Source organism: Gopherus flavomarginatus, chromosome 7, assembly GCF_025201925.1.
Source record: "Gopherus flavomarginatus isolate rGopFla2 chromosome 7, rGopFla2.mat.asm, whole genome shotgun sequence".
Lineage (NCBI taxonomy): Eukaryota > Metazoa > Chordata > Testudines > Testudinidae > Gopherus > Gopherus flavomarginatus.
In genome coordinates, this window is record NC_066623.1 from 562,862 (window position 1) to 589,298 (window position 26,437).

Genomic DNA, 26,437 nt, shown 5'->3' on the forward strand with positions numbered 1-26,437 from the left:
CCTTTATTGCAGAACTGCGCCTGTGGTCTCTCTCTACAAGAACCATAGAGGTCTGCTAAATTAGCAGGCTATGCCCGCTGCTACATCAAAGCTCCAAAACCAAAAAGTATTAAGCAGTTGTAATAGTTTAGCAGCCTTAACAACACTCCACCTTTCTACAACCCACTCACCTGCTGGGCTCCCCCCAGGTTTGGGGAAATAGCAGAGAAATCGGATAGCAAATCTTTGCGCAGGCCAGATCCAAACTCCGCTGCTGTGGATTCAAGCAGGGGCGAGGCTGTGACCTCCTCATCAGAGAGCAGCCCCTGTGGGGAGAGGAGTCCCTGGGCCATGGTCCCCACAGGTGGCTCCTACCAGGAAGGGGCACAGTTAAGATCAGCTTGACTGCAATTCCCTAACCCTCCCGCCCAGGCCCCCTCCCCAAGACTCTGACCTGACTCCAGGCTCCTCCCTCCTCCGCCCATACCGGCCCAGCCCCGCCCCCACACCCTCCAGCCCCTACTCCCCCACGCCCACCCCGGCCCCTCCAGCACCGACCCCCTGCCCACGCCTCCTCACGGTCCCCCCGCCACTCCCCTCCCCACCCACACCGGCCCAGCCTCTGACCCAATTCTCTCTCCAGCCCCGACCCCCCAATGCTCCCTCCACCCCGACCCCCCCGCCCACACCGGCCCGGCCCCCCCACGCTGCACCCGCCACTCCCCCCCCGCCCACACCGGCCCGTGACCCCCTCCCCACCCACCCACACCGGCCCAGGCCCCCCGCCAGTCCCTACCCCCCAATGCTCCCTCCACCCCGACCTCCCCGCCCACACCGGCCCGGTCCCCCCACGCTGCCCCTGCCCGGCCCCTCCCCACCCACACCGGCCAAGGCCCCCCGCCAGTCCCTGGCCCCCCGCCAGTCCCTACCCCCCCGTTCTCGCTCCCTCCAGCCCCGACCCCCCCGCCACACGCTCCCTCCGGCCCAGACCCTGCCCCCGCGCGGCCCCCCACTCACTTTAGATTCCGTGGGGACTCTGTGCTGCTCTTTGTTCAAACCTCGCGGTCTGCTCGCTTAACCAATCAGAGCGCGAGCAGCCCTACTGCCAATCACAGACTGGGACGGGGCTGAGGGAGTCAGAGCGAGGCTGGGGGCGGGGCAAGGTGCGCGCCTGTTTTTCCCAGCCGCCCATGGGGGCCCGGAAGCCCATGAGTGAGTGTTTCCCGGCGAGCTTTGCGCTCGGCTCCGACCCCAGGGCCCTTCTAGCGGGGAAAATGGCGGCCGGGACAGGGAGTGAGTGAGGGGCGCGCGGCGGGGAGGTGTCGCCTGCCAGGATGGGGCCGCGGGGGCGGGCGGGGCCTGGGGCCGGGCTCTGAAGGAGGGAGGGGGGGCGCTCCGCTCTCTCTTTGGGATCCTGAGCCTTTCCCCTCTGCCCGGCAGAGCACAAGCTGCTGGGCGCCGGCCCTACGGAGCCATGGTCCGTCCGGGAGAAGCTCTGCCTCGCCTCCTCTGTCATGCGCAGCGGGGACCAGAACTGGTAAGTGGCGAGTCACTGAACACTCAGATCCGCCTCCCGGGTGCTGCCCCCACTCGCCGTAGCCTCGCTCGCCCCCGACCCGCGGCAGGGTTGGTGGCGTTTACACTGACCAAAGCACCGGCGTACGTGGCCCGGTGCCCTGTTAGCAGGGCCAAACGGATCACTGGAGCTATTGCTGTTCGTGAAATAACCCGCTCCAGCCATACTCCTGCTGTCAGCAAGCACCAGCGTGTCCTGGGAATCTTCGCTGCAGGTGTGGCGACCAGCAGTGACTGAGCAGCTGGGCTGTGCCTGGGAAGGAGTGAAAGCAGAGTAGAGTGATGCTGAGAATTGAAGGACCATCCATCATGGCAATTGGCTGGATCACCTAACCGTTTGTTTCAAGATTTATAACTAGGTCTGTCGAGATTAAAAAAATTAACCATGTGATTAATTGCACTATTAAACAATAATAGAATACCATGTATTTAAATATTTTTGGATGTTTATTTCATTTTCAAATATATTGATTTCAATTACAATGCAATACAAAGTGTGCAGTGCTCACTTTGTATTTATTTTTATCACAAGTATTTGCACTACAAAAAAACAAAAGAAATAGTATTTTTCAGTTCACCTAATACAAGTATTGTAGTGCAATCTCTTTATCGTGGAAGTTGAACATACAAATGTAAAATTATGTACAAAAAAAACTGCTTTAAAAAATAAAACAATGTAAAATTTTAAGCCTGCAAGTCCACTCAGTCCTACTTCTTGCTCAGCCCATTGCTCATACAGACAAATTTGTTTACATTTGTAGGAGATAATGCTGTCCACTTGTTTACAGTGTCACCTGAAAATGAGAACAGGTGTTCTCATGGCACTGTTGTAACTGGCATTGCAAGATATTTGTGCTAGATGTGCTGGTGATTCATATGTCCCTTCATGCTTGAACCACCATTCCAGGGGACATGTGTCCATGTGTAAATAAGAAGAGGGCAGCATTATCTCCTGTAAATATAAACAAATTTGTTTGTGTTAGCAATTGGCTGAACAGAGAAGTAGGACTGAACGGACTTGTAGGCTCTGAAGTTTTACATTGTTTTGTTTTTGAGTGCAGTTATGTAACAAAAAAAATCTACATTTGTAAGTTGCACTTTCACAACAAAGATTGCACTACAGTACTTGTATGAAGTGAACTGAAAAATACTATTAAATTATATATACTTTGATTTCAATTACAACACAGAATACAATATATATGAAAATATAGAGGAACATCCAAAATATTTAATAAATTTTAACTGGTATTCTGTTATTTAATAGTGTGATTAAAATTGCGATTAATCGCAATTAATTTTTTTGAGTTAATCCTGTGAGTTAACCGCAATTAATTGACAGCCCTACTGTGAAGAACTTCAAAAAGATTTCACAAAACTTAAGTGATTGGGCAACAGAATGGCAAATGAAATTTAATGTGGATAAATATAAAGTAGTGCACGTGGGAAAAAATAACCCAACTATACATACAATATGATGGGGGATAATTTAGCCACAACTAATCAGGGAAGATCTTGGAGTCATCATGGATAGTTCTCTGAAGGTGTCCACACAGTGTGCAGCAGCAGTCAAAAAAGCAAACAGGATGTTAGGAATCATTTAAAAAGGGATAGAGAATATCTTATTCTTATATAAATCCATGGTATGCCCACATCTTGAATACTGCATACAGATGGGGTCTCATTTCAAAAAAGAGATACTGGCTCTAGAAAAGGTTCAGAGAAGGGCAACTAAAATGATTAGGGGTTTGGAACGGTCCCATATGAGGAGAGATTAAAGAGGCTAGGACTGTTCAGCTTGGAAAAGAGGAGATGGGGGTGGGGGGTATAATAGAGGTCTATAAAATCATGAGTGGTGTGGAGAAAGTGAATAAGGGGAAGTTATTTACTTGGTCCCATAATATAAGAAGTAGGGGCCGCCAAATGAAATTAATGGGCAGCAGGTTTAAAACAAATAAAAGGAAGTTCTTCACACAGTGCGCAATCAACTTGTGGAACTCCTTACCTGAGGAGGTTGTGAAGGCTAGAACTAAACAGGATTTAAAAGAGAACTGGATAAATTCATGGAGGTTAAGTCCATTAATGGCTATTAGCCATGATGGGTAAGGAATGGTGTCCGTAGCCTCTGTTTGTCAGAGGGTGGAGATGGATGGCAGGAGAGAGATCACTTGATCATTACCTGTTAGGTTCATTCCATCTGGGGCTCCTGGCATTGGCCAGTGTTGGCAGACAGGATACTGGGCTGGATGGACCTTTGGTCTGACCCAGTATAGCCATTCTTACGTTCTTATGTACTTATTACCATAGATTTTTCCCCGACTGTGCATGTTTTTGTAGAGTGATGGAACGTTGTCATAAGGGTATTATCAAGAGTCTGAAACTCACTTTCTTCTAAGGAAGCTTTAGTTTGTTTGTTTGGAAATGGACAGATACCTTTGACAGTCCTAGGGCTAAAATTGGACAATTCTCAAGAATGCATTAGCTTATATTTGTTTTACCAAAATATCTAGGAGCCCAGTCAGGGACCAGCACCCTATTGTGCTAGGTCTTGTATAAACACAGCACCTTTCCCAAAGAGCTTATACTCCTAAGTAGCTAGGAAAGTTTTATGTCCAAGCGAGCAGACACACAGGCTAGCACCCTTCCTCCATGTGTTGGTGAGGACAGGGAGGCAAGTTTCAGTCCTTTACCTGCTCTTTCTTGCAGGGTATCAGTCAGCAGAGCTATCAAACCCTTTGCAGAGCCAGGCCGCCCACCTGACTGGTTCTCACAGAAGGTAAGATGCTGGCTTTTGAGTTTTGGAAAGGGGCTACAACTGTTACCAAGACAGGCTTCTGGGGGTATGGCTGCTTGAAGGTCAGTAACTTGAGATATCAGGGGAGGAGGTGTTTATCTGGCGGAGAAAGGGAGTCACTTTTTTAATATTGTGATTTTTCTAGTCCCAATTATGTCCTATGAAGAACTGGTCTTGGTACAATTCTAGCCAACCCACTATCTTGAGATATTCTTGGCTGCACTAACTGAGAACATCCTGCAGCTGCTGCTCATAACTAGTATTCCCCTTCTTAAACACATATGTTACTAGGCTGGGGAATCTGCTTTTCTTTTCTCTGACAGATCAATATGGACAGCAGAGAGTGGTGTGGGAGTAAACCCTGGTACATTGAACCCACTTGCAGTCATAAATGTGACTCCAGTGCATGCAGCTGTGTTCCAATCCATACCTCTGAGAACACAGTCAATAGGTGGTAGGTCTTTGAAGAGTGGAGCCCAGTGCGCACATGAGCTTTGTTGATGGAGTTGCGTGTGATGAGTGTTCTGTGTGTGCTCTAACTCCCTCTGTTTTTTCCCTAGCATTGTGCATCGCAGTATTCGGAGCTTCTGGAGACAACAGAGACCCCCAAGTGAGTGCAAAGGATGAGGCATATGGTTTCTGCAACAGCCAGGGGCGGCTCCAGGCACCAGCATGCCAAGGGCGTGCTTGGGGCGGCAAGCCGCAGGGGGTGCTCTTCCGGTCTCCTCGAGGACGGTGGGCAGGTTGCCTTTGGTGGCTTGCCTGTGGAGGGTCCGCTGGTCCCGCGGCTTCGGCAGACCTCCTGCAGGCTGCTGCCAAATTCGCAGGACCGGGGACCTCCCGCAGGCAAGCCGCAGAAGGCAGCCTGCCTGCTGTGCTTGGGACAGCAAAATGCCTAGAGCCGCCCCTGGCAACAGCTCTTGGAGGGCTCAACAGTTTATCTGGCAGTGCATTTGCCAGAGCTGTTAAAGGAGGAGCAGGCAGGGACAGGGAAACTGGAAGTGATATCTGGGCAGGGAGGGTGACTGCTGCCAAGGGAGGAGCAGTAGGGAGGTAAGCATAGGAATATTTATGTAGAATGCTCTTTCTGTTCTTCCAGTTTTGTACTTTAGAGGACTAGACCCTTTCAGATCTAAAAGTTTCTGTAACTGGTTACTGTAACATTTATTCCTGAAATGGTTCTGTTCATTCCTATACATCACTCCCTGCAACCTTTTATAATATAGTGTATTGTGGGGCTCCTGAATTATCTTGCCCACAATTCCCAGCAGAGCTCCTCAAAGTAGTATTTGATGGTAGTTGCAGTCCAAAGATAATGTAACATAATGCCACCCCAGTAGGACAGCAATATTAAATAGTAATATTAAACAAGGATGTATTTCATAAAATATATGCCACTGGTGTTGCACCAAAGTAGTTTTGTTTTTAATACAAAAAAGCCTTGGTCACATGCATTGCACCTTATAATCCAAAAGCTTTATGCGTAAAACTACAGCTCAGAATAAGAAAGGAATCTGGGAGTATAAAAGTCAGTGCATGTTATCCAACAAGTTCAAGCTTTTTCCACTCCTCACTATGTGCTTCTCTTTATATACCCATAGCATTTTGGGATTGTGCAGGGAGGAGCAACTGAACCTCCTGTTCTTTCCCTCTATACTAGCACTGCAATAGTTCAGGCTGAAATGTTTCAGTCTGTTCTTGTCATAGGCCCAAGTTCTGAGCTAGGGCATGTATCCTGGCCCTTGACACCAACGAAATTAGAGGGAAAACACTTCATAGTAATTTTTTTTTTACACTGCATAATTAGCATGTGGAACTCACCGCACAGGTTGTTGAAGCAAAGAGTAGAATTCAAGAGAAGGGTTGAGCATTTGTGGATAGGAAGAATCTTATCTGAAGTTATACTAGCTAGGGTAAAAATTTGACAGGAAGGCAAACCCTCCTGCTTCAGGGTATGAGTCATCCACTTTTTGTTTGAAGATAGGAACCAACTTCCCCCATGATGGGGTTTTCTGCACCTTCTGAAGCATTTGGTGCTGGCCATTGTCAGAGTTAGGAGACCTGGCTAGGTCAGAAGGAGGGTGTTCGAGCAGTTGAGTTCCAGTATTTTCTCTGGGAAAAGAAGAAGGGGAAGAGTTGAGCTGGGGACTTGTCATAACATTTCTTCCCAGATCTGGACCTTAGCGTCCAAAATATGGGTGTTAGCATGAAAACCTCCAAGCTTAGGTACCAGCTTGGACCTGGTATCGCTGCCACCAGCTAAGAATTATACAGTGCCTAGCTCACTGTGGTCTCCCCAAAACCTTCCCTGGGGGACCCCAAGACTCAGATTCCTTGAGTCTCACAACAAAGGGGAATAAACCATTTCCCTTCCCCCTCCTCCCCTCCAGGTGTTCCCTCCCTGGGTTCCTGGAGAGATATACAGAAGCAAGCTCCGTGAATCTAAACAGAGGGATTCCACCCTCCCTGTTTCAAGTCCTTGAAACACAAGTACTGAGAGAGCTAACCTCTCTTCCCCCCTCACCCAGAGGGTATGCAAAGTCAGGCTTAGTAAATCTAACACAAAGATTTTCCCCTTGACTTCTTCCTCCCACCAATTCCCTGGTGAGCTGCAGACTCAATTCCCTGGAATCCCCACTAAAGAAAAACTCCAACAGGTCTTAAAAAGAAAGCTTTATATAAAAAGAGTGAAAAAGGACATAATATATAGTCTCTGTATCAAGGTGAGAATATACAGGGTCAATTGCTTAAGAAAGAAAGTGAATAAACAGCCTTATTCCAAAAGAATACAATTTAACACATTCCAGCAACTACACACATGTAAATACAAAAGAAAACAATATAAACCTATTGTCTTACTATCCTTGTACTTACAACTTGGAAACAGAAGATTAGAAAGCCAGGAGATAGAAAAATCACTCTCAGAGCCGAGAGGGCACAGACACAAAACAAAGAACTCGCCCCCAAAACTTCCCTCCACCCAGATTTGAAAAAGTCTTGTTTCCTGATTGGTCCTCTGGTCAGGTGTTTCAGGTTACTGGTGTTACCCCTTTACAGGTAAAAGAACATTAACCCTTAGCTATCTGTTTATGACAGACTAAATTAGTTGGGAAGGAAGAAGCTGTTAGGGCATGGCTGGACTGGTGGAGCTGTGTGGGCAGCAGATGGTGTTTATAGGAGGACGGGGTGTTCCTGTGGTTGGTAATTATGTAATTTTCCTGTCCTTGTTGTGTAGGAGAAAACGTGGTGAGAAAGGGGAGGTTGTGGAAACTGTGGAAGATGTCATCGTGCGGAAACTGACAGCAGAACGAGTTGAGGAGTTGAAGAAAGTGATCAAGGAGACACAGGAGAAGTATAGGTACATATTAGGGAGGTCAGGCTCTGGTCCTGACTGAAGGCTGTGAGCAGCAAAGCTGCCCTGAGAGAGAGTGAGTGCAGCAGGGGAAAGTAAAGGGAATAAGAGGGTGTACATTACAGGCTTGGTGTGGAGCTGAGGTGGTGCTGTGTCTGTTTGCAGGCAGCTGAAGAAGGATGCAGAGTTGATCCAGGCTGGGCACATGGATAGCAGACTGGAGGAGCTGTGCAATGACATTGTGGTGTGGGTTATCTTATTATTTCCCTGTTCCAATTCCCCCTGAGATTGTACTTCTCAGAGCCCTTGGGCTTGGGGATATTCCCCCTTTTCTCTCTCTCTCTCTCTCTCTCATTGCACTCCCAGGCTTGAGAGGAACAGCTAAGCTGGACAGATGCTCTGGCTTTTAAGGGTTAAATTTGGAATGGGAGCACCATCCAATATGAAGTGTCTCTTGGAGCTCTCCAGCATTGGCATAAGGAGCCTGGTGCAGGCTTACAGTGTCCTGTTGGCATATCCTGGGTGTAGAGCTGAGAGTGAGATTCCCTGGAATGTCTCATTCCCTGACTGGAACCTGACTTCCCATTTGCTCAGGGCAATCGGGCCTTAGCTAGCAGGGATGTCTCGTTGACATATGAAGGCTATAGGTCAGGTGTCTGTGACCTGATGGCCCTGGGGGAGGCACCAGGTGGTTTTTGGGTTCCAGGGGCATTGTGCCACCAAGTACTTTGTTTACTTTGTTCAGGAAGAAAAAAATGGAAGAGGAGGAGGCAGAGGTGAAGAGGAAGGCTACAGATGCTGCTTATCAGGGTGAGATGGGACTGTTTGCTTCCCCACCACCACCCCTCTCCTCTCACACATGCACGCACGCACACACAAAGGAGCTCTTTCTTATTTAAAAAAAAAAATCTGGGCTGAATTTAAGCTGGAGCCCTGAGAAAGGAAGGAACCTGCAGAGACCCAAGTAGGAAGAACCTGGGTACTCTGCTCTCCTTGGCTCAGGGTTAGGAGGGAGAGGGCTGCACACAATTTTCAACGCCATATTGTAAAAAGGCAAAATGAGGAGAGTTCAAAGAGGAACCCGTAGAATAAAAATGCCCCATTAGGTAAGGGGGAAAGCTGGATGCACTCCTTTGCAGAAAAGGCACCTGAGGGAAAGCAGGAGAATGGCCTGATAAGGAATATTAGAAATAGACCAGGAAGAAGAGACTCTAATTAGTCTTGGAAGATAAAACTTGCATTCATGCCTGAAGGTGCAGCAGCAGAAAGGTGGTTTAAATACTCAGAACAACTTAGTAGGTTTCGAAACAGTTCCGCCATGGATCCAGTGCTAGGGGAGCTTGTGCAGGATCCTGCCACTGGACAGGTTCAGAGCAGGGATCCATCAGCCATTCATTAGGGATGGCGTATGATGGTCAGCCTTGCTGTGATGTAGGAGTTGAATTAGATGATTCTGTGACAGTCACTGTAACTGAAGTGGTTCATTTGGTGGTGGCTTCTAGGCCAGAAGCAGAACTGATTCTGAAGAAGTTTCCCAGCTGGAGCTTTAGGGGTCTCACTTCCTTTCCATTCTTTTCCAGCTCGTCAGGCAGTTAAGAATCCCCCTCGAAGGTTAACCGGCGTGATGGTCCGCTCTCCTGCAGGTTCAACCTCCCCTGGAAGGGACTATGCTCTAGGGGACTTATCTCAGCAAGCTGTGGAGGAGACCAGCCCAGGGGTAAGGATGCTTACCATGGTAAGAGAGAAAGCAGCAGGGACTGGGGGACTCTGTGCAGCTTGGGAGGGCCCCTTGCCTTGTAGTGCTTTCCCTATCTTAGTGCTGTAGTATGGCCTGTGTGCAGTATCATCCAGGGTACAAATTCCCTTCAGTGTCTGTGATGAGGTAGTGGAGCAGGGATCTGGGGCAAAGGCAGGGAGTGAAAAGGTGGAGGCACATGCCCGGAGCGGGTGCAGTGAATGAATGGAGCAGGTCCCTGGGGTGTGCTGGGTCAGTGGCCTTGGGGGAAGGAATAAGTGGGTCTAGTCAGTATGGTGAAGGTGTGGCTTTGAACAGTGTGGTTTTTCTTTCTCAGGTAACTCCAGGGACACTGCCCAGCACCCCAGTTGCCTCCTTCATTGGGATCCCTGACACCCCTCCAGGCTCAGCTCCCCTGGATGCCCCCATAACCCCAGTCACTGATGATTCACCCCAGAAAAAGATGCTGGGACAGAAAGCAACTCCACCTCCTTCCCCTCTGCTCTCGGAGCTACTGAAGAAGGGCAGCCTCCTCCCCACAAGTCCCAGGCTGGTATGGAGCGCTCTGCTCGCATATACAAGCATACTGATGAATTTATCCTTCAGACTCTCACGCTGAATAGGGGAGCTGTAAAGGGCTTCAAAAACCATCCAGATCTTGCAAGGTTCCAGCACAGGGAAAATTCTAAAGCTGTAATTAAAGCTTGTGAGCCACAAAGGTAGAACTCTTTCCTGGTGGTACTGTGAATTCAGGACTGAAGAGGTCAGGTAACTCTTGGCTTGTCTTCACTACCAGCTGCTGAAATCGATGCGGCGGTTGTCAATTTAGCTGGTCTAGTGAAGCCCCACTAAATCGATGGCAGAGCTTTCTCTGGTCAACCTGGGTACTCCACTGTAAGTCAGCAGGAGAGCTTCTCCTGTCAATGCAGCGCAGTGTAGACACTGCAATAGGTTGACTTCAGCTACGTTATTCACATAGGTGGAGTAATGTAACTTAGGCCAGCTCACCCTGGTAGTGAAGACCAGCCCTCTGAAAGCTAGCTATCCCTTTGGGACCTGAAGAGTTGGAGTAGCAGACTGTGCTCTTGAGTGACACTCAAAAGGGAGATCAGAGCAGAACCTCTAGTTGGTCTACTTAGAGGTTTGATTTTTACAGCCTTGTATCTGTTTCCCTTTGGGGTGATATAGCTTGACTGCATCTCAGCCCAAAGTAGGGTGATCAGATGTCCCGATTTTAACACATTTTTTGTGTGTCCCAGCTGCACATCGGTCGGGACGCCCTTTGTCCTGATATTAGGAACTGCTCACCATCACTGACAAAGTGCCGGGGCTGGCAAGGCGGTGCTTCCTGGGGCAACTCATGGTGGCGCGCCTGCCCACCGGCAGGAGCCTGCAGTGCTGGCAGCCCCTGGGCACAGAGGCGGAGTGGGTCTCCGTGTGCTGCACCGGCTCCCTTTTGCCCAATCAGAGCTTCAGGGGTGGGGCTTGCAGGCGCTGGCAGCAGGCAGAGAGCCCTCCTTGCCCCCCCACCCAGCCGACCCTAGGAGCCAGAGGGACCTGCCGGATGCTTCCTAGGAGCGGCTCCAGGTAATCACTGCCGGGGCTCCCCACCTTGCCACCCTTCTGGCTCTTAAGGTCAGGGGCCCATGCAGAGCACTGGAGAGTGCTGCCCCGGGCTCCCACCATCCTGGGGAGCGCAGCGAGCCAGCACGGTTGTGAGTTGGGGGAGAAGCCTGCCCCAGAGCGGTGGCGCAGCACTACTGGGGGAGCCTCCGCCACCTTCTGGCTCTGGGCGGCTAAAGGGGGCCCTGGCACTGCCCTGCCCCACAGACTGTGTAGCTCTGCTCACCACTCACCATGCATACAGCTCCCTATGGCATGTGGGCTCCGTTCACTATCAGGCGCCACATGCACCAGTGGGATATATAGCTTCCCGGGCCCCTGCCTACTAGCAGCCGTGACCCAACAAGGGCATTTGGCCGGGGCTTGCAGCCTGCAGCGGCTGGAGGCAAGGAGGGCACTGAGGGGGCCGCAACAGAGAGCAGGGGCAAGTGGTGCATCGATGCGATGCAGTTTTCCATGTGCCCCTCCCGTCCCCACTATCTCCTGCAGCGGGGGTAGGGGCGGTTATAAAGCCAGGTGAGAGAGTCAGTGGCCATTTTGGGTGAGTCTGCACCGCAGTTTAAGCGCAGGGTTAATAGGACTTGAGTCAGCTGAGCTGTGTTAGGGAGCCCTGGGCTTAGGGTGACCAAAGGTCCCAATATTACAGGTTTTGTCTTATATAGGCAATTATTCCCCTCCTCCACCTCCTGCCCCGAAAAAAAAATGTCCCAGTTTTTTACACTTGCTATCTGGTCACCCTAGCCCAAAGCTGAATTTTAATTTTCAACATCATCAGGTTAACTTATAAGTAGGGAGATCAAATAAATGCCCTTTATGCATTTAAAAACTGAGAGACTAGGATTCAGTCTGGTTTATTCTGTCCTGGACTTATCCCTCAGTGGCTCATATCCATAGCCTAGGTAGTTGTTAAAATCATCACTGTTGCTAACACCAGTTCAACCTTACTGGTGTTAGTGATGTTGGGAGCCCTAGTGTTAGAGCAGGTCTGCACAACATGCGGCCTTCAGGCCACATGCTGCCCGCAGAGGGTCACTGCGGTCCGCGGCGGGGAATCAAAGGGCTCTGGGCTGCCCGCAGCCGCGGGGAGCCCAGAGCCCTTTAAATCCCAGCCGCGGCCGGGATTCAAAGGGCTCTGGGCTGCCCGCAGCCGCGGGGCACAAGGAAGTGCACAAGGAAGTGAGAGGCTTTGAGGTTGCCTTACCCCTTTCTCTGTCAGAGAGGCAGGTGGAGAGGGCTGCTGTCTCACTCCCAGCCCTCTCCACTTGCAGAAATGCAGTTGGCTTGGGTAACTATTCTGTGCTGTTCTCTGGACTTCTCAGCCAGCCTTATGCCAACTTAAGATATGGGGAAAACAGAGTTAGATGTGTGGCAGTTTAAGTATTAGAAGGGGTTTCTTGCATTAACAATGCCATTTGGCATTTATTCTCAACTCTGTCATTGGCTCATTGTGTAACCTCGAGCATGTTACTGCTCCTCTCAGTGCCTCAGTTTCCCCACATGCAAAGAGGTTATTTCCTTGCCACTTAAGGGGTTGTGGGACTAAATACGCTGATACTTGTAAAGCAGTTTGGGATCCTTGGGTAGAGGGACTAGAGCAGAGCAAATAATGCACTCAGTCTGACTTCCAAGGTAACAGACAGCCACATGGCATCGTTTTCAAATGTTTGTAATCAAATATTTGAACCAGCCATGTTTGTGTGAAAGCTGATGCACCTCAGTTAGGGGCTGGACTGGGTTGAAATGTGCAGAAGAGGCTCTGATTCACAGATTGATGGATATAGTAATGGGTGCCATATCTAGGGGAGAATCAGTGATGTTAACATGTCTCCAGCCCAGGAGCTTCATCTGTGTCCTTCTTTGGCAGGTTGGTGAAAGCGAGATGTCAGTGGCTTCTGGTCACATGAATAGCTCAGGAGTTCTCCTGGAGGTAGGAGGGGTCCTTCCAGTGCTGCATGGTGGGGAAATGCAGTTGGCATCTGGTGCTGTCCCTGCATCACCTGCTGCTTCAGGTAACCCATGCAGACTCTCTTTTCTTAGTTCTCTCTTCTGGGGAACCTGAGGCTTTTGTCTGCAAAATATAATTTCATAGACTGTTCTATAATAAACATTTTTCAGAATGGGACCAAGGCCAGCCAGGCTCTCTGCTCATCACATTCCTTTTAAGAGGTCCATTGACACCTCTTTGCTTTCTTTAAAATGACTCCAATCCTGGCAGAGAAAGAAGCTGCAAAAACAGGATAGGAATTGCCAGGGTGGATCAGATCATGGTCCGTATAGTCTGGTCTCTTATCTCAAACAATGGCCAACACCAGAAGCTTCAGGATAGGGAGGATGGTCTAGTAGATAGGAAACATGGATCAGTACCTGGTCCAGGTATGGACTTCTTGTAAACTTGGGCAAGTCATTTAATCTGCCCTTTGCCTCAGTTCCAAGGTATTGTGATGGGGGAAAAAAGTACTAATTATTGTGAGGCAGTTGGATAGTACGTTGCTGAGGCCGGGGTGAGCAGGTAGACAAAAAGGTGCAAGAATATCTGCAGTGAACAGTTACAGAGCAACTTGTCCATGAGAGGCTTTCCTCCTGCCCTTTGTCAGTTACTGGTTTGCTCCTGCTTTCTGAAGCAGGAGCGTTTATGCCTTTTATACATGTTTTATTCTATCCAGTGTTCTCATTCTGCTTTCTGAATGTCTGATCTTCTGAATCCTGCTATCGGAGCTGAAGTGGTTCAGTAAATTAATGCTGGAAGTAGTACTTAAGATGCATAGCAGCCCTTGAACCAGGAGGCAGCCTTCAGGGATACCCTGCAAAGAGAATCTCCCTCTTTTATTCTTCCCTCGCTCTGATCACTAGGAACTGCATTCTGCCTAGTTCGCACTGTGTGGTTCTCTGTTTGCAGCAAGTTTTTTGAAGAGGGCCTTTAACATTTTTTGCATGTGTGGTGTAACCTCTACAGTCTTTACACTAAACACATGGTGTTCCCATAGTCTCTGCATGGTTCTGGCTGAGACTGCATACTTTAGAGAGTCGTGCACTTTTGACACAGACTACCAGCATAGCTCTCTCAGTCCATAGGTCATTTACAGTACCTTGGCCTCAGGAGGGAGCAGTCAGTCAGTAAAGAGTCTGGTGATTGCATTGGAGAGCTCAATGGCTGTTGCTTCTTGCTCATGTGCTTTTTCCCTCTTGTACTCTGTTAGGTGCTCCTACTCTTTCTCGGCTTCTAGAAGCTGGTCCTGCACAGTTCACCACACCTCTTGCTTCCTTCTCTGCTGTTGCCAGTGAACCTCCAGCTAAACTCCTGCCACCACCTGTAGAGTCTGTGTCCCAGGCAACCATTGTCATGATGCCCACACTGTCAGCACCATCCGTTGTGCCACCAGCTGCAACTCCAGAAAGCGTAGTGACAGGTGCGTTCCTGAACTACGCACTCATGAGTGGCTTAGTACTTGAAAGCAGCACTTCCCTCAGGCTCTGCAGATTGGAAGATGTGAGCTGGGGCTTCTACTTCCCCTCAGAAACTGGTTCCCAGAAGGGAGTGAGGAAGCATGGGCATGTAAAACTGACTCCTAGATAGGTGGCTGAGCTGGGGTTCCTGAGGAGAGGTGCTGCATGGGGTTTACAAGGGAATATGCTGGGTGGGCTGGCTGCTTGCATAGCGTGCTGGATCATGATGCAAGAGCTAGGTTCCTGGTTTGCATCCTTATTGGGTAGCAAACAAATTGCCCTGTGTCTGTCCTTTTTGACCAAACTGCTGTGGGTAGGCTTGTGCTATGTGAGAGAAGCTGATGATCTTTTCCACCTTAATGGTCACTGATGCTGGCAGGCTTTCACTTGATTGGTCTCTAAGTTGTCACTCTTATCCTTATCCAGTGAGTCAGTCAGACACTTGTGTTTCCATGGAGGCAGTGTCTGATCCCCACACAGTGACAGTGTCTATGGACAGCAGTGAAATCTCCATGATCATTGATTCCATCAAGAAAGAGTGTCTGGGTACTGGTACTGGCAGTGCTGCTGGGCCTTCCAAAGATCACAGCATGGATGGGAAAGAAGACCTGGATCTGGCTGAGAAGATGGACATTGCAGTCTCCTATACTGGGGAAGAGCTGGACTTTGAAACTGTTGGAGATATTATAGCCATCATTGAGGACAAGGTAAATGTCAAAGCAGGCTGGGAAGCCAACTGCATTTCTCTCCAGGGCCTGGATGTATTTGTCTTAGTTGTTACACAGAAGCAGGATTAGGAAGTATTTCTTGCTCATTTGACAATCTTCACCTGCCTATTTTCTCCCTCTCTGTCCAAGTTATTACGTTCCAGTCCCCTGGCAATCCCCTAGTATGCTGGCAACAGCTGTGTGGTGTTCCACTCAGAGGAAACCCTTGGGTTTCAGCTGGCACCAACACTGAATGGGGGACAGATCCCAGACAGGCAAACAGATGAGTGCTATTAGCACTGTGTATTCCAGAAGCCCCATGTTTCTGAGCATGAAGGCCCCAGTCTCTGCCAAGGAGTCTCCTGGGCCACAAGTACAGGCCAGTGAGTCCTATTTCTCCATATCCTTCAGTAGTTGACAAGACCAAGGAACCCGGTAGTGAGTGGTTAGTAGGGAACCTTTAATCCTTGCTAGCAATCTGTGATGCACTTGGTCCAAAGTGGGAATGACCCATCTGAAGACAGAATATATATGGCCCCTCCATGGGTGTAGGGTTCTGTTTAATGTCTTCTCCATAATGGCTCTTCCCAGCTCCTTAATACCCCTGTTTTAACAGGCAGCTCTTATGGCTTTGGGAAGCCATGTTGGCATGGGCAGCCGGTGACCCAGCCATTGGGGGAGGCTAGCCCCTCCCCTTCTGCCCCCCTTCCCCTGCAGGACCCTAGAGCACCCTCACACAGCCCCCAGCGCTGGGCCGGGCGCAGCCCCAGTCACCCTGAGTCCTTGCAGGAGCAGGCTAGCCAGGGCAGAGCAGAGCATTGGGAACCACAGGAAGGGGCCTGGCCTCCATGCAGAGTGTGGGTGGGGCCACGTTAGGCTGTTTAGGGAGGCAGAGCCTACCCCGGCCTGTGGTACCTGCTGCTCATGCACGTTGGTTTAGTGTTTAGGAATTAAACTGGTGCAGCCATTGCAGCTTTCTCAGCGCTGGGACACCGTCCCTGGCCTGTTGGGTAGAGATGTATTTGGGTGGGAAGGGCTCTCTGGCTGAACCAGTGCAGGGGTTCTGCTCTCCTTGCTGACCTTTGCTTGTGCTGCTGTGTCTTTGTTTTGGTAAAGGTAGATGACCATCCTGAAGTCCTGGATGTAGCAGCAGTTGAAGCTGCTTTGTCTTTCTGTGAAGAGACTGATGACCCTCAGGCCTTGACTGGCCCGTGGGAGCATCCGATTCAGCAGGACCATGAGAAACAGACACAGATCCCCCATGTGGCAGTGACGGTGAAGCAGGAGAGGCGAGACTGTGACGAACCAGAGGCAAACGAAATCCAAGACCTAATAAGCATTGGGGAGCTGGGGTCAGAAATAAAGACAGAATCTGCAGAACTGGAGCAGAACGAATTGGATTCTGAGGAAACCACGGCAGGAGCCATACAAATAACAGAAACACCTGAGCTCAGGAGTCGAGAGATGGAGGAGCAGCAGAAAGTGGCTACTATTGTGAGAGAGAGCTCTGAAACAGAGACAGAATCAGCCAAGGGAGAATCAGCAACACACAGTACAGTGAAGATAGAGGTATGTAGGTGGGGAGGCTGTCTTGGGCTGGTGTGATTGAAAGCAGGTAAGAGCTGACAGGCAAGGAAAAGCAGTTCAGAGAAGGGATGGACCCCTGTTTTTGGAGATGCTTCATCAGTGAGTACACGTGGAGCAGAGCAGTGACTCTTCCCCTGTGGGTTATGACTATTGCTGTGCTAGATCTTTGAAGCCCTCGACGTACAATAGATAGATCTTTGCTCTGTCTGCTGCCAGTCTGTGTGCAGAATTCCTGTTGTCATGGCATTCTGTGAAAACCTACTGTCTGGGTTTGGGTTTGGAGTAGTGAGATACTCACCTATACGCCATGCTCTGAAGGAAGCTGACATGAACACTTAAATCTGTGCATTTCTGTTCCCTCAAGATGCCACCTGATGAAGATTCATCCCCTCCAAATGTCCTAAATGCAAGTGATGACTCGTCACAGGCTGATGTTCAGCACAAATTTGAGCTGTCAGGTAATGTAACTAGGCTAGGATATCTTTTTACCTGCAACTTACTAGCTGAATGGACTTTAGTGGTCTGGTTCAGCATGGGGGTGAAGATAATCTATGCAGAAATAGGGAATAATTAATTTGGGAGAGGAGGGTATTGGTGCAGGAGGGGTTGTTCTAAAAACTACTCCTAGGAATGAAAATTTTGCTCTTTGCCTTTTCCTCTCAGAGTCGATGAAGGAAGAGACCCGAGCTGTCTTTGGGAAGGTAATTGGCCTTGAACTTCTTGAGTCCAGTGGTTAAAGTGAGTTTGATGCCATTATGTTGCTGCTGCTGCTGCTTCTCAGCTCCCACACAGTGGATAGGAAAACCGGTGGCACACCCTTGTGCTGAGTAGAAGGGGGCACTAATATGCATCTGCCTCTGATATCTATAGCTTAGAGGAACTCACTCCGGGCCCTTGTAATGCTTTGTGGCAGGGATTTAAGTGTTTGTGTAAATGCCCCTAGAACTGGCTAGCAGCTGTGATAAAGGGCTCCATTCTGCTTACTGAAACAGTCGTCTTTGGAGGCTGTGATGCAGGCATTGTTACTGATAGCTGCATTTTGATTAGGTAAACTGGTGGAATTTGATCCTATATCTCAGGATGCTCAGGGTGAAGATGATGATGAGGATGGTGCCAGTGAAGCTGCCAGTCTGGAGGAACCCAAGGAGGAAGACCAGGGTGAGGGGTACCTATCGGAAATGGATAATGAGCCCCCCGTGAGTGAGAGTGATGATGGCTTCAGTATCCATAATGCACCTTTGCAGTCTCACACACTAGCTGATTCCATCCCCAGCAGCCCTGCCTCCTCGCAGTTGTGAGTATCAGTGAAACCTTCAGCCACCCACAATGCAAATCTCAGTCCATGCTGGGGAACGAGTTTGGGATTATCTCATTTCTTTGTGATGCTGGTTGAATGGGCCTGTGGTGGAGATATCTGCTGATCTGTCTGGCTCCTGTGGTCTCTTTACTCCCAGGAGCATTGTGCAGACAACTCCATTGAGCCAGCTCCCAGGAGACTGGTGCAGCGTCCTTTCTTTGGCTTGCACGGAGCAATGTGGGTAGATCCAGGGCTCACTGAACTTAGGCTGCTGCTGCAAGGCAACATTGGAGCTTGTTGAAGGAAGTCTTGCACTGGGCACTGACCTGTGCATTTGGCTAGGGGCTTCAGTGCATCCCACTCTGACAGGCATCCTTATCTCCTTAGCTCTGTTTGCAGTGAGGACCAGGAAGCAATTCAAGCCCAGAAGATCTGGAAAAAAGCTATTATGCTAGTTTGGAGAGCAGCAGCCAATCACAGGTAAGTGAACTTGATCCCATGTGGACTGGCAGGAAGAGGTGGCTTGTGCCCAGCAAGCTGAAGAGGGAAATTATCTGCTGTCTGTGCCCTCGGCTGGTCTCTGCTAGTGCTTGGGTGAGGGATTTTCCACTCCCCACATCTGTCTGGTGGCGTTTGACCAGAAGTGCATCTTTGTGTGAAACAAGTGCTTAGTGGTTCTGTCTGTGCAGAGCATGCTCCAGCCTCTGACCAGGTGTTCACTGCTACCAGCGAGGAGACTGACTGCTCACAGTTGCCTCCTTCTCTCTGCAGATATGCCAATGTCTTCCTTCAGCCTGTGACCGATGATATAGCACCAGGCTACCACAGTATTGTGCAGAGGTAAGTGGCCCAGCTCTGGTCTGCCATCAGATTCTGTCTGACTTGTCTGTATTGGAGTCTCTGACGGGAGTAATAAGCCTCAGCACACAGTCAGATTGCAAAGTGGGAAAAGAAACTCATTTCCATCATCAGTCAGTGAGAAAAAGGCTTCCCCAGGACAGGTACATGTTCATTTACAAAAGTGTGTCTGTTCTCAGACTGGATGGGAGTGCACAGCAGTCGTGTTCAGAACAGTGTGTCTGTGGTACAGTAAATGGCTGTTACCCTAAGTTAGGACAGGAGGGCATGTCTACACTACCTGCTGGATCGGTGGGCAGCTATCGATCCAGCAGGGGTTGATTTATCGTGTCTAGTCTAGACATGATAAATCGATCCCCGAGTGCTCTCCTGTATGCCGCCGCTGTGAGAGGCGCAGGCGGAGTCGTTGGAGCGGCAGCAGTCAACTCACTGCGGTGAAGACACCACAGTAAGTCAATCTAAGTACGTCGATTTCAGCTATGTTATTCATGTAGCTGAAGTTGCATAACTTAGATCGATTCTCTCTTCCCCTCCCCCCCCCCCCCCCCCAAGTGTAGACCAGGCCTTAGTCCCTTCTGGCTTTAAAGTCTATGAATCTATCTTCATCATCTAGTCTCACCTGCACATCTGAGGCCACAGAAGCTCATCTGCCCACTCCAGTAATGGGCCCATAAATTCTGAGATTTTTGAGTCCTCTAGTCTTGATTTAAAGACTCCAAGTTACAGAGAATCCACCATTTACTCTAGTTCAAACCTGCAAGTGACCCATGCCCAGCCCTGCAGAGGGAGGTGACAACTGCTCAGAGTCTCTGCTAATCTGACCTGGAGAAAAATTCCTTCCTACCCCAAATAGGGCCATCAGTTAGACCCTGAGCATGTGGCAAGACCTACCAGCCAGACACCTAGGAAAGAATTCTTTGTAGTAATTTGGAGCCCTCCCCCTCTAGTATGCTGTCTCCAGCCACCGGAGATACTTGCAGTTAGCAGTTGTGGATGAGTCATATGCCATTATAGGCAACCTCATCATACCATCCCTGTGATGAGTTTTTCTGCCCCCCCCCCTTCCCCCGGGTGCCACCAGGGATACCACTGAGCCCATCTGTTCCACCAGCCTGGGCTCCCTCACCCTGTCCTAGGCCTCCTCCAGCCCACACACCGGTAGGGACACGCCCAGCTGCAGAAAGACAGACACTGAAGTCTGCTCTGTGTGGTAATTGCCCAGCACTCAAGTGCACACCCCCTCTGGGATGCAAACGCAAAACTGTATTGTCTTTTGCTGCACAGAGATCTGCACAGCGCAAGCTCATGAAATCCACCCCCTCCCTCAATGTGGAGGAAGATGTGCACAGCATCCCCCCCGCCACTTATGAATTGCACAAACTGGTTTAAAGAAAATAAAAACAAGCACCATCCTTTGGAGTTAATAAAGTGATTATAAGTGATAGCAAACTGATCAAAGCAGATTACTGAGCAAACAAACACACAAACTAAGCTCAGATCACTAAAGAAACTGGTACAAGTAGTAATTTCTCACCCTAAATGTTGTTTTAGGCATTTCTTTCACAGGCCAGACACCTTTTCCTGGCTCCTGCCACAATCTCCTCCATAAACCTTTTCAAGCTCAGTCTTGAAATAGGTTAGGTTGTCTGTGCCCACTGTTCTTCTTGAAAGGCTGTCCCAGAATTTCACTTCTCTGATGGTTAGAAACTTTCCTCCAATTTCCTTGTTGATAGCCGGTTATATCCATTAGTTCTCGTGCGAACACTGGCCCTTCTCCTCCCATGTTTACCCCGTGATATATTTATGGATGGCAATGATATCTCCCCTAAGCCTTTGTTTTGTTAGACTTAACAAGCCAAGCTCCTTAAGTTTCCTCTTATAAGGCAATCTCCATTCCTCTGATCATCCTAGTAACTCTTCTCTTCACCTATTCCAGTCGGGAGTTCATCTTTCTTAAAAATGGGACACCAGAATTGCACACAGTATTCTGGGGTAGTCTTACCAGTGCCTTGTACAGTGGTAATGCTTCCCAGTCTCTATTAGAAATAATTCATCTGATGCATCCACCTGGATTTGCATTAACTTTTTTCACAGATGCGTCACATTGGTGACTCATGGTCATCCTATGATCAACCCACACACCCAGGACTTTTTCCTCCTATGTTGCTTCAAACTGATAAATTACTAGTTTATAGCAAAAATTTTTGTTGTTAGTCCTTAAGTGCCTGACTTTGCACTATTAAATTTCATTCCATTTGTATTGCTCCAGTTTTCAAGGTCATCTGAATCTTCTTGTATGATATGATATATTCCAGTCTTCCATATTGGCAAAATTTCCTAACACTGTGTCATCTGCAGATTTTATTGGCACACTCCCACTTCCTGTCCAGTGATATGACTTAATCTGAATGAACCCAATAGTCAGTGGAGGGGCAGACTGAACACTGTTAACAGGAAACCCAGCTCCTTTAAAGAGTTAATCTGCTGTCATCTACATACTGCCAGGCAACTGTCTCTTCAAATATATTACTGGAACCACCCGCCCAGCTCAAGCAGTGTCTCCCGCACCATCTGTGAGCTCTTCACTAGCTTCCCTCCTCCCCTTTCATTAATGCCAGAAGCAAACACCTCTGGACACCCCACAGTCCAGCTCCAGAGTTGCTATGAATTAAAGCTCTCTTCGAACCCATTCAGAAGATGCCATCTCATCTCATTTCCTGTCTTGAGTCTAGAACTATTGACGTCAGGGAAGGCCTGTTTGACCATGACGGTGCTAGACAGATTAGCTGAAGTGATTGGATTCCTGACATAGAATCATAAAACTGGAAGGCACCTCAAGAGATCACCTATTCCAGTCCCCTGCACTCGTGGCAGGACTAATTATCTAGACCAAGCTTGTCTGGAAGAGAAGAGTTGTAGAGGATAGACAATGTTAGTTTCTCTTACTGCTGCTTCTAACTGCATTTCATTCACAGGCCAATGGATTTATCTACCATTAAGAAAAATATTGAGAATGGTCTGATCCGAACCACAGCTGAGTTCCAGCGTGATATCATGCTGATGTTCCAGAATGCAGTCATGTACAACAGTTCTGACCATGATGTATACCACATGGCTGTGGAGATGCAGCGAGACGTCTTGGAGCAGATTCAGGTAAAAGCTTGAGTTGTGGTGCAGTGTTGGACAGAACTCATACACTGGTTGTTATGGGAGGTACTGAGCAGATCTGTAGGAAGAGGCTACTCGGCTCTGAGTACCTGCTGCTATTTTGTGCCATCTGGAATTTCCCACTGGGTTGGCAAGTCCCAGCTGATAGGAATCAAAGTTAAGTTGATGAGTTTGTGTGGCTTTTTTACTCTCCCTCAGAGTGATTTGTGGCTCTTTAGGGCAATCAGGGGAGCTGAGAAGCAAACTAGAAATTGAAGCCACCTCCAAACTGGTCATTCTCAACCTTATGATTTGTGGGAGTAATGCCACTAACTGAACTTGTTTCACTTGATACCGTAATAACTGAATGTTGTTTCATGCAGCAATTTCTGGCCACACAGCTGATCATGCAGACATCAGAGTCCGGGATCAGTGCAAAGAGCCTGCGTGGACGAGATTCCACTCGGAAACAAGATCCTTCAGAGAAGGTGAGGGGAAAAGGAGGCTGGGGCTCATGCTTTTGTGTGAGAGTGATTCCTTCAGGAGGATCCTACAGAGCTGCAGAAGAGGGTCACCTAATCACAGACACTGGGTGCATGAATGCACTTGGGATTAGATTAGCTCTGAGATCCTTATGTGAACAAACCTCTCTGGAAACGTGACCTTCCATTAGTTTAGAAGTAGCAGCTGTAGATTACCAAGGAGACAACTTTTGTGAATCACCCCAGCAGTTGTGATCGTTCTGTCCTTTGTATGTATTAAAGTAATAATCAGAACCTTAAAGAAGCAGGGGGTTGTTTGAAGGAGTCCCTGCCTGTCAGGGAGATTGGGGTGGAAAATCAAAAACTGGAGAAATGCTCCCGTGTCCCTCCCTTGGATGGTCTGGTTTGCAGATTTTAGGGCCAGAAGGGACTGCTATCATCTAGTCTGATCTTATGTGTGGTGCAGGCCAGAGAACCTCACACAGTGATTCTTGCATCAAGCTTAACTTGTGGCTGAAGTAATGTATATCTTAGCTAGGCATCCAGTCTTGATTAAATCATCCCAAATGATAGCAACTGATGTGTCCTGTCATCTGGGAACTACATAGATGCTGTGGGAAATCGAGGCCAAGTGCACAGAGCACCGAAGTGGTGTTGGGATGCAGCAGACCTTGATTGGAAACGACATGGTGGAGTGAAGGGAAACTCCTGTCCAAGCGTTCTGTCCAAGCGTTCTTGCTGTCACAGAATCCTCACTTGCTGGTCCTTCCTTTTTCCCTAGTTATTTGTGCAAGATACCTTGTGGGAGGGGAACTTGGAGTTGCCTGCTTCTCTGCCTTTATGAGTATGCAGGTTGTATGGCTTCTGGAGGGTGTGTTCATGTTCATATCTGTACAATCTGATCAGTAAATCTCTCTGGCCTTTTGACAGGACAGCGTCCCCATGGGCTCTCCTGCCTTCCTTCTCTCTCTCTTTGTAAGTATTGAGTGACTGCGGTAGGTAACTGAGTTGAAAGGTACTGCTGGATCCTTGTCTGGGGGATTGTGGCACTGTGACAGAATCTATGGCATTGTAGCAATGTGTTAAACTAGTGGATGTATATCTAGGATCATCAAATAAGAGACTTCTCAGTCCCATTATCCTCAGGGTTGAGAGGTGCTTTTGCCTTTCCTTCTGATTTGCGGGGTTGCAGCACTGTGTTCTCCTTCCCTTTTTCTCCCATAATTTTTGTCCTAGTTTCTCACCACGTAAATGGGAAGACAGATCTGTTGTGCTGATTTCTGTGGAATACATGGGCCTAGAGAGTCAAAGGTGTTAAAGGGACCCTGTCATAATACATTAAACAGTTAAACAAGGCTTGGGGTGTAACAGAGACCTTGGCCATCTTAGTTCATTAAAAAACTTTTTAACATTTTATCAAAGATGCAATAATGAAGGAAAAACATGTAAAGTATTAGGTAGGGATGTCAGTTGAACAATATCCCCAATTCCCTTTCCATTTAGCAGTAGAGAGTTTAAGGAGAACTGCCAGTCTTTTATATGGAATTAAAGAATGGTAATAACTGTCCTTTTGTGGGGGGAAAGAGAAAATTAGTTGAGATGGGCTGGAGTTGTTAAAGTCTGATCCTGTTTCCTTTAGAAGAAAACCACACACGCACGCACACAGAAAAGAACAGCAAATTCAGAAGAGGGTCAAATACTCCAAGACGTTGGGGTGCATGGAGACACTGGTTAGAATAGCTCTGAGATCGTTATGTGAACCAACCTCTCTGAAATGCAGCTTCTGGTGCTGACTCTGACTTGCAGCCTTACTGCTAGAGAAACACAGGCCCTGCACGTGGTCTTATCGCCCATTCCAAAACCTGGCAAACTTGTACCTCTGGGCTGATTAGGGCATTGCTTTTAGCAACCTTTGATCGCAATGTTACAAAACATGCACTCTTGGTCGGCGAAGCCAGTCTGTTAAACAGAAGACACAAGGAAATGGATAGGAAAGAGAAGAAATAAGGTGAGGAAGGATACGGACACCTGAGGAGGATTGACAAAAGGAACCAAAGTCTCCCATAGCAGGTGGGGTTTAGGATTTAGCTGAAGCCGGTAGAGGTCACAGTGTCATCTGGGTCGCTCTCTCTGGCCAGGTCTGATCAGAACACCCCTCAGGATCAAGATGACACAGGCGTAACAGTGGATCCCAGGGTTCCAGGAGACAGTGGTGGTGGCTGCCAGCCAGCTTGATTCTCCCTGTTTGTTGGTCCTTTTTTTTTTTTTTAGGACCCAAGAGGGAGTGATGGGCAGAATAGCTGGTCCCCGGTGGTCTTTTACACCACTTAGGCCTAATTTCCCACACATGGTTTTGGTCCATTGATTTCCAGTCCCAAACTCTTGTTTACCAAACATGATGTTAATACAGTAGACCTTTTTGTTTAGACTTTCGTATCTTTTCCTATACACATTGTTTATGGGTGACTGGAACATTTAATAAAGTTTATGCACTCTTCCCCAGTTGAGCTCCACATTGGGATGGGCCTGCTAGACCCCAGTTATTACAATGGGTCAAATGCAGCACTACAGATTCTTATAAACTTCACACCTGTTCATGCACATATACAAGCCCTCCTCCTCCCGTCCAGGGCACTGTGAGCAGGCTACAGGATGGGGTGGGATCTGATCTGATCTTTCTGTTCGTTTCACGGATCAGGAAGCAACCACAGTCCTCTGTAGGCACCTCTGGTGTGCCACTCTGGTTATCTGAGAGAGCCCGGAAAAGCATTTCCTTTCCTGGGAGCTCAAGCCCTCGAGCTTGGAACAAAAGTTTTGAGGGTTTGTTTTCTCACACATCTGTTAGATAGAGAAGCATTTCAGCAGAGGCAGCATGTCAGCCAGAGAGAGAGGGATCCGATGAGAAGAAGCCCTCCAGTTGCCTTGCATTCATGGAGAGTAGCTGTGCGGAGAAGCTAGGGAGCTAGAGCCAGGGTCACCCAGCTGGAGGAACACTTCCTGTAGGGATGAGCAGCTGGTCAGGTATGTTAGCCCACAGTCCTCTCTTCCCACTTGAACAGATCATCTGGAATGTTTCACGTAATAAAAAGCAGCACTGTGTGTTGGCCCCAAAAAGCCTCTCTCTCCAGGTGAGAAGCAGCCAAACTTCTGTCTCTTCCTGCTTTCAGTAGACCATAGAGGCATTGGGATTCTGAGTCCCCAGTGGGAATTCATATATTTAGACCCACATTGACTCTTGTAGGAGGATCTTCAGGGAAGTCTCCCCTGCCTGTCTTACAGCAGACAGCAGTGTACTTTCCCTCCCCTAGCTTTCAGTAAGCAGAGAGAGCTGTGTCTTCCATCTGTGCAGGTTCCCAGTTCCTTGCGTAGGGAAGGAAGCTTTTTCCATCCTTGCTAATATTAGACCTTTTTTCCTTTTTGTTTGCATCTTGATTAGGATGGGGGAACCAGAGGGCGTCGCTGTGCCATTGAGGCTGACATGAAGATGAAGAAATGAGGATGTAGGCGGGAGGCAAGGCACTACTTGGCATCCCGAGCCAAGGCGGGAGCACTATGCCTACCCATCTCACAGAACAGGGGAAGAGCTGAATGCAGGCAAGATTCTTGCTGGGGCCTGTTCCACTGTCCTGGCTCATCTGCATGGAAAATAATGTCCTCTCTGATAAGTGTAAACTGAAGAAACTTCTTTGGAAAGGAAGAGCAGCTCCCACTGCCTGTTCTAGGGCAGCAGTCTCTGGCCACGTCTATGTCCAGTGTTAGCTAGCTCGCTGGTGGCTAGGACATACTGTAATGTGAAGTGTACAGATTTTTATCAGTGAAGTGTAAATGTGTATAATAAAGCATGGATGAGAATCTAG

The 26,437-nt window shown here is 48.6% G+C and overlaps 2 protein-coding genes across 5 annotated transcripts in view; one reads left to right on the plus strand and one right to left on the minus strand.

Annotated features, from left to right (window-relative positions):
- The window catches only part of KIF20A (kinesin family member 20A), a 15,090-nt gene extending 13,865 nt beyond the window's left edge, over positions 1-1,225 (minus strand). Inside the window, exons 1-2 of the mRNA XM_050962339.1 lie at positions 997-1,225; positions 171-350 (exon numbers count right to left, since the gene is read on the minus strand). Of these exons, the coding sequence (XP_050818296.1) occupies positions 171-332 (162 nt within the window). The 5' untranslated portion in view covers positions 333-350; positions 997-1,225. The remainder of the gene's footprint in view (positions 1-170; positions 351-996) is intronic.
- BRD8 (bromodomain containing 8) lies at positions 1,143-26,437 on the plus strand. 4 transcript variants are annotated; one of them, XM_050962334.1, is made up of 22 exons: positions 1,143-1,272; positions 1,420-1,516; positions 4,261-4,330; positions 4,909-4,958; positions 7,584-7,706; positions 7,866-7,946; positions 8,446-8,510; positions 9,281-9,417; positions 9,773-9,988; positions 12,923-13,067; positions 14,256-14,465; positions 14,929-15,209; positions 16,326-16,778; positions 17,161-17,254; positions 17,460-17,497; positions 17,876-18,090; positions 18,481-18,573; positions 18,865-18,933; positions 21,927-22,104; positions 22,482-22,586; positions 23,511-23,555; positions 26,017-26,437. In XM_050962334.1, the coding sequence occupies exons 1-22, from the start codon at positions 1,170-1,172 to the stop codon at positions 26,074-26,076; spliced, it is 2,928 nt and encodes a 975-aa protein (XP_050818291.1). In that variant the 5' UTR covers positions 1,143-1,169; the 3' UTR covers positions 26,077-26,437. The 4 variants fall into 4 exon arrangements, with proteins under 4 accessions (XP_050818291.1, XP_050818293.1, XP_050818292.1 ...); XM_050962336.1 differs by lacking the exon at positions 14,256-14,465; XM_050962335.1 differs by lacking the exon at positions 7,866-7,946.

Excerpts from the sequence above, each read along its gene's own strand:
- BRD8 (XM_050962334.1), top strand. The coding sequence starts at position 1,170 with ATGGGGGCCCGGAAGCCCATGAGTGAGTGTTTCCCGGCGAGCTTTGCG. Across the intron at positions 13,068-14,255 it reads TGCATCACCTGCTGCTTCAG|GTGCTCCTACTCTTTCTCGG; the intron begins GTAACCCATGCA and ends GTACTCTGTTAG. Across the intron at positions 15,210-16,325 it reads TAGCCATCATTGAGGACAAG|GTAGATGACCATCCTGAAGT; the intron begins GTAAATGTCAAA and ends GTTTTGGTAAAG.